A 7,975-nucleotide genomic window follows, 5' to 3' on the forward strand; every position below is an offset into this window, starting at 1 on the left:
GATTGAAATAATGTCAGTTGTTGTTTCAACGTTGAAACAATGTTGAAATAACGTTTAATGCTGCATCATAGTTGAAAAAGGTTAACAAAAACACTTCTAAATCAACGTTGAATTTTTTACAAGATCTGTACGTTTTGTAATCGGAGCTGTCCGCAGGTGTCCTGTTTTCTTCTCCATCCTTCCTCGTCCCGGCGTATGCGGGACAGTCGCAACAAAACGAAACTCCTGGTGGTGCTGATGATACGAGACAACCGGGTCTTCTTTTAGATCCACTACAGAAAAGGGAAGAATTTACATGGTCAGTATATACTATATACTATATAATATAGGTGTCGTTGTGTTGTATCCTATACCATTTCTCTTAATGTAATGGTCCGTAAAGTCCTGCGTTCGACACCATAGATCACTGACATATCATAGATCAATTACAAACCTTTACGGGTATTCAAGGATAGGCTTTAAGATGGTTTAGATCCTACCCATCCGATCGCTACCACTTTGTGTTTCATTCAAACGGATTCATCTCAGTTATCAACGAGTAAAATATGAAGTGCCACAAGGATCTGTCCTAGGTCCTCTGTTATTTTCAATATACATGTTGCCCCTTGGTAATATTATTAGAAAATACGGGATTCGTTTCCACTATTATGCTGATGATACCCAACTATATATCTCAACGAGACAGAATGAAACTTCTAAATTGTTTAAAGCTAACAGAGTGTGTTAAAAATGTTTAAAGACTGGATGACCAATAATTTTCTCCTATTAAATTCAGATAAGACAGAGATATTACTTATTGGACCAAAAAACATTACACAGAATTTTTTGCACACAATTTGCAATTAGACGGATGTACTGTTACTTACTCTACAGTCAAAAATCTGGGTGTTATATTAGACTGTACATTTTCTTTTGAAAATCATATTTCCCTGTTACACAAAAACAGCATTCTTCCATCTTAGAAACATTGCCAAAGCTACGAAACAATGACCTCTAGACTGGACTATTGTAATGCACTGATAGGTAGTTTTTGTCCTGCCATCTTCAATAAACAAGCTACAGGTAGACAAAAATGCAGCTGCCAGAGTCCTTACCAGGTAAAGAAAATATGATCATATTATCCCAATTTTACAGTCTCTGCACTGGATACCTATTAAGTTCCATATCAGTTACAAAATATTATTACTTACCTACAAGGCCAAATCCTGCATAGCTCCTGCGTACCTAACTAGTCTTTCTACCATGCTACAACCCATCACGCTCCCTAAGGTCACAAAACTCTGGACTTTTGGTAGTACCTAGGATAGCAAAGTCCCCTAAAACAGGCAGAGGCTTTTTCACATTTGTCTCCCAAACTTTGGAATAGCCTTCCTGATAACGTTTGGCGTTCAGTTTGATTGCAACATATAATAATTGCCGTTAATAGTGTTCATCGTCTGTTTGATTAGGTCTTTAATTGATTTTTCTGTACATTTCTGCCATATGTACATTAACTGACAGTCACCACTGATAAGCTACTACTAAATATATTGTACAAACTTAATTTTCTGTTAAGTTTTTTTTGCAACAATTTGTGTCGTGAAAATCGCTATACAAAGAAACTTGAATAAAGAAAAAGTCATTTCTATTATACTTTCATCATTCAAATATTATGAATAATTTATTCAACCAGCTATATTTCATTATATTGATGACGTTTTTAAAAATGTTTTATATTATGTGTGGCATTTTGGCCACATATGTCTTCTTAAAGGTGTTTCCTTCACAGCCGTGGGTTTGCAGCCCATTATTAATAGTATTTTTTTTTTAAATGTTTTATATCATAAACCAGCCAGTTGAATAAAAGCCTTTTAATAATTTGAAGTGTGAAATTTTTGGATTGTATTTTTTCCTATTAAAGAGAACCTTCAGATATATGTAACAGAACATCAGCGCTTATAAAATTTAATTATTTAAATATTATTTTTATTATGTAAATGAGATCTATTTTGAGTGACTGATGGATTTACATATTGCCTTAAAATGTTAAAAAGCTCATGAGCTTAATTGAAATTTTACATGGAAAATTTCTATAAATCTGTACTTGCAAACTTGTTTGCAATATGTAGCCTTAGGATGTAACATTTCCTGCCACGGCTAACTGTGCGTGAGACACATATGTGTGATCTTTTTAAATTTGGTTTGGTCTGAATGCAAACTACGAGCTTTTCTTTTGTCTCATTTGACTTCACAGTACCGCTGCCAACCAATGAGCGCACACACTGACACCACAGCATAAGTCACTGTACCAGACTTCATTCTGTCAGAAACACTGAGCGCTTACGCTTGATTGCCTCACCCCCCACATCACTGTGTCCAAAAAAGAAATGTTTGCTTCCATAAGCCGGTGATTGATCTGGGCGCTGGGTACCCTGGGGACCGAAGCTGGGGGAGAAACCACAGGCCCTGCACCCACCCACCATTGACTTCAATCACACACATGTGCCAACCACAAGAAAAGCTCTGTTAAAGGCCTGGCCCGGAAAACCAATGGTGCCCCACATATACATATACGTAATGGATACACATGCACATTCAGGCTGTATATTGGTGGCTCCTCGCAACGCTAACCTGAGAGACCTGTTAACTGTGGTAAAATAATCTAATTCCGGATGAGGAAGAGGTCTTGAGTAGCATCTGGCTTGTCCCAAGTATTCCAGACATGGTTGACCACATCTGGGAGAAGGTTGTCCCTATCCCGCTGAAAAGACCAGCATATGTTGGGCCGTGGATGCTGGAATCACCACCAGCCTTCTCATGCAGCTTCACCAAAGGGGCCAGCTCCATCATAACCAGCATGAAAGTTTATACTGTTCAAAGCTAGCCTTTTTAGTAGGGAAAGCCTTATTTCCTCTTTTTTGGCATCTTAATCTGTATTAATAATACGTATCCACGTCCATAAACACCAAGAAAGACTAAAATAAAGTATCTCAATGAGTGCAGAAGAAAAATTATAATGAAGTCTCAGTCAACACTGACTTAACCCCATGTTGTATCAACCCAGCCCAAACCCAGCTGAGCCGATCCTCAGAATTTCCAGCCTGATGGTGGCATAAACATTTCCTGGAGGTTTCATGCAGCTTTTACAACCAATCTGTCATCCTTGAGTTCCACCCTTCCACCCATTCCAAGCTTTTCAAGTGACCTCCTACAGGTATGCAGGGAATCTGTTATGACGATTCCTCTTAATATCTTGTACATCCAGTCTGTAAGTTCATGACATCAAGTGCTAGGGAACAGCAATGCATTTGAGTCTTTTCCAACTACTCACTGTCTTGCGAGAGCATGATTATTGGGGGAAGCACTCGGGGAGGAAGCACTCTGAGGCATGCACATACTCAAAATAACGAGTCATTTGTTTGACCGCAATTAAATAGTGGAAAGGAAAACATGGGTATTTTTCATGAAGGCAATAATTGCTTGTAAGGTCTGGTGTGTTTATGTGAAGGCCATATGATGCAAAGATCAGATATGCATGCCGCGCCATGTGCTGTTTTAACACTCAGTTCTTGATCAGAGGACTGGAATGAGGGCCAATACACTTGGCAGAACAAAAGTTTTAATTGTTATAATCTCTGTTGAGTAAAAACAGTCAGTACACTCACACTTTTCATTGTCTGATGTAAGCCTTTTCCGCTGTGGGATGTGGGCTATCAATCAATTAAAGATTGTTTTGCGTATATCAACATTTTGGTTAAAAAGCACATACATGATCATTCAAAGATCATGAAAAAAGTGTTTTTACAAAAATGGACTTCAGAAGACAATAACAGGATGTTCTATTGTCTAAATTCCAGGCTGCATGCTAAACATCAGACAATGAAAAGTGTGTTTTCTGAGCAGAGCTGAAAAACTAATTTGAGGTCTAATCAGCTTTCGGTGCCGAGGCTAGAAATCTGATAGAAGATCTGCTTACTTTCTTTAAAATCGGCTTATGAACATAAACAGGTGGATTTGCACGCTGCTTGTTGTGCATGCTTCTACACTGAGTTTAGAATTCACTGGAATTCGGATTAACAATTCACATAAGCAATCACTGTTTGTTCATGTTTAGTTATGCCAATCTTGGTTGACTTTTATCTTATATAGGCCCTTATATGCTCCATGTCAAACTTCATTTAGCTCTTTTAGTTTTAAAATCTACAAGGCTTAGACTTGTAAATGATTCAGATAAGAAATATTGTGATGGATTTTTACAGTTTTCTTAGTAGGAGCATCAGTGTCAAACTCAGGTAAACATGGAAAACAGGAAGTTGTGCTGTAAGGTCACAGCCAGGTTGCTGGAAACCACAACCTCTTTGCAAATGAAAACTAGAAAAGTAGCAAACATTGATGACAAAGCATTGTTTAAGACTTGAAAAGTAAAGACAGTTGAAAGTAAAAACCTGAAGGTCATACAGGCCTTTTTAAACCATAATACGAAAAGGAAAAAGTTTGTCAAAACCGATTTGGATTGTTGGCCTAAGAAAGCCTTGCCTGGAAGTTTTAAAACAGCTTGAAGGTTATATAAACATTGTGTAGTTTGATACATGAACAGTTTGAAATTTGAAGGTTATATGAACCTTTAGTATAGTTTGAAGAGAGATTTGAGGTTTGAAGGGTTGCATGTCTTTGTATAGGAGTTTGCGAAGGTGGTTGCTTGACAGGGTGTTCTGACTGGTTACAGATAGATAGATGATCGATACTTTTGATGAAATTCCCAAGAGGTCACCCAAAGCTTGCATTATTTTCCACTTCTAAACACAGCATAAGCTGCAGCTGTCATTTGTGCTGGAAGGTATTGAAGCTGTGAATTACAGCCTATTGGAATACTTACTGAAGACAATATAAAGACAGGAACTGGGTTAAAGAAATGTGCAAGGAAGTCACTGACCAGATCATGCCCTTCTGAGCTTAATAAATACACACACTTGCAAAAACATTTGAATCTTTAGTTTCACACAGCTGCATTTACATCCACATCTCAGCCTAAAATCGATGCCCAGTCATTCAAATATTCAGCATCACTTTTGACCACACACACACTTAACACACACTAGAGGTCTAGTCTTGAACACAAGAGTGTTTGGATGATGTATGTGACCCTCCATGTCTACTGCCCTCAGCGCTCTTCAAAAATGCCTCCCTAAATCCTAGTCATGCGAAACAAAGCCCCATTAAACCCCATGTTTTAGAGCTTTGAGGGGATTCTGTGGAAACTGAATATGTAGTTGCTGCCATTATATTTAACTGTGTTAAACAAGTAATTTTAGAAAAGTAAATAATAATAATGATAATGATTATAATAAATCACAATGGAAATGACAAAATAAATACTACTGCAAAACACATTATTTGTGTATGAAATGACTGATGGACAGCTGCGAAATAAAAATGAATACATTTATATAAAAATTAAAAAATTTAAATAAATACATTTAGCTGCTACTAAATTTGGGGATACATTTTCTGAGCACATTGAGCTAAAATATTAGATACGAACTATAACTAATAACATACATAATCTCATTCATACCTAAATATAATTTAGAATATAAAAATGTAAATTAACTAATTAACGACAAAATAATCCCAAATGACTGCTAGTACCATTTTATCATAAAACACCCAGGAGAATTTTTTTACTACTATAAGAATCAAGAGGAAAAAAACAAACAAGGCGTCTGCCATTGCCAAAGAGTCATAGTTCTCAAGAATACAGCCAAAATGATTTATGATAAGATGGAATCCACCTAGAAACAGATACGATCCTCTTTGATAAACTGATTAAAGTAGAATCTGATGATCTAACATTTGAATCAAGGAATCATGTTTGGTACCAAATCAAGAAATCCCTTTAGCAATCCATCAACACATTTAGGCTACTTCAGTTTTTATTTTTATTTATTATTATTATTATTGTTATTATTATTATTATTACTGTTTTAAAGATTGTATATAAAGTGCTCACCCAGATTGACAAAGCTCATCACCATGTCGGCATCACTGAGAAAGCGACTGTCCTGTTGGGTCACCATCGGGGGTCCCGGGGTGGTGTACGCCGGTTTGTAAGTGTCCTCCAGGATGGCGTTATTATACAGATCTAGCATGAACATGGGAGCCGCGGTGTGCCTCTCCTGCAGGAGCGGACGGGGCCGGTGCGGCAGCCCGAGGATGGAGAGGATCTCCCGCTGCATCTCCCTGCGCTCCTGGCTCTTCAGCCGTCGCTGGAGGAAGCTGGACTGAATGTCATTATCCAGACTGAAGTTTGCTTGCATTGAGTGCGCGAGCGCGCTGTAACCACACGCAACTATCAAAGCAGAGATCAGCTGCACTGGAATCATATTTAATAAATAAAGTCCTGATAATAAAGAATAGGTCCTGAGCTGACAGTAAGTCTTGCTACTTCGTTTGATTATATCACGAAGTCGAGGTGGTTTTAAATACACTGCCTGTGTTTAATAATCCAATCCAGAGATAAATCCAGCATGATGTGTAATGGTGCATTGATGGTCTCACGCTTTAAATAGCCCGCTGCAGCTCGTGGGTGGGGCGCGCGCACATGGGCTGTCTTTTAGTATACAACAACATAAAACTACTAGTTTGCTGGAAATGATGTTCTAATTAGTACAGGCACATTTGTACATCGCGAAAATTAGCCATGTTTTGTTATAGTAAAAGTGTAGTAACCATGTATTTTTTCTTCTTCAGATTGATTAACCACAGCTTTAATACAAATACCAAAATAAAACCAAAAAGCAGTAGTTACTATAGTTAAACCATGGTAACCACAAATTAAGCACGGTCTTGTTACACTTTAACCATGGTATTTGTAGTAAAACTGTGGTTATACAAATGGCAGTCACTGCACCATGGTTACAACACTTTTACTATAATAAAACCATGGTTAATATTCATAAGGGATGTTATCATAATTAGGGATCAGTTTTACCTCTTTGATAGCTCAATGATGCAAACTGTAAGTAAACGACTAAATAAATAGCTTTTTTAAGTGAGAAGACTTTGCCTCCGGTCATGTGACTATTTACAGTACACCACATAAAAAGTTTGCATTTTCCTTTTGCCTACAGTTAACAACTGTGTAAAATACATTGGGCTGCCTTTTAGTAAACATACACTTTTGAGAATACTATGATACTATTAGTAAAGACACACTTGTATTTGGCATAATTTTCACGATTTCGATAGATTAGTGATGTTAACTGCACATCGTTTTTATTAAATAATTAAGTAAATAAAGTTAAACAATAAAATTTAAGTAAATAAACCTTATTAAACTAAAAAAAAAAAAAAAAAACTGGTCACATATGTGACTTAAGTGGGCTATTAATGCTATGAATTTCTGTTCATATGGTAAACCTTGCAAAAAGTTATAACAATTATTATTATTATTACAGTAAAATTGAGATACCGTTTATTCACCAGAGTTAATTAAAAAAAGAACAAGTGTTTAAAATGTTGTTTAAATAATTGTTTTACAGTAGTAACAATAGCTTTGGTACTTCGGGATAAACTCTCGCTACGTGATACATTTCTGTTGACAGTTCAGCGCTATCCCTTACTCCGAATTCTGCTTCATTTTCTCGAGGTTAATCATTGTAGCCTTCTCCGTCTGAGCACACAATTACCTCCTGACCTGATCAATGCAAACCCCAGCACATCCTTGACCTGTAGCCCACCACGGGTTAAACATGTTTCACTCTCCGTCTGCCTTAATCTCTGTCCGATTGGGGAACAAACATCAGGCAAGTCATGACAGGACTCGGAAAGACAATGCAATGACAGCTCCAGCATGGACGATCTGGCATGTTGCTGACCACCTGCTGTGGTTAGGGCCTCTTTTCCCTGTGCTGGAGCCTGGAGACACCAGTCTGGCAACCAGCACCACCCTCCTGCTGTGCTTGCAGTCTGCGTGCAGCGGCCAGCCTGAGCCAAA

General features: G+C 37.6%; 1 protein-coding gene across 1 annotated transcript; it reads right to left on the minus strand.

Moving 5' to 3' along the window:
• Positions 1-96: 96 nt before the first annotated feature.
• LOC122138795 (bone morphogenetic protein 7-like) lies at positions 97-6,527 on the minus strand. Its single transcript, XM_042733417.1, has 2 exons — positions 5,990-6,527; positions 97-272 (listed from the first exon to the last, which is right to left on the minus strand). The coding sequence occupies exons 1-2, from the start codon at positions 6,360-6,362 to the stop codon at positions 97-99; spliced, it is 549 nt and encodes a 182-aa protein (XP_042589351.1). The 5' UTR covers positions 6,363-6,527.
• Positions 6,528-7,975: the final 1,448 nt, after the last annotated feature.

The sequence above is a fragment of the Cyprinus carpio genome, chromosome B11 (assembly GCF_018340385.1).
Source record: "Cyprinus carpio isolate SPL01 chromosome B11, ASM1834038v1, whole genome shotgun sequence".
Classification (NCBI taxonomy): Eukaryota; Metazoa; Chordata; class Actinopteri; order Cypriniformes; family Cyprinidae; genus Cyprinus; species Cyprinus carpio.

Coding starts and splice junctions, on each gene's coding strand:
- LOC122138795 (XM_042733417.1), bottom strand. CDS start 6,362: ATGATTCCAGTGCAGCTGATCTCTGCTTTGATAGTTGCGTGTGGTTAC. Junction 273..5,989: donor GATGAGCTTTGTCAATCTGG/GTGAGCACTTTA, acceptor CCTTTTCTGTAG/TGGATCTAAAAGAAGACCCG.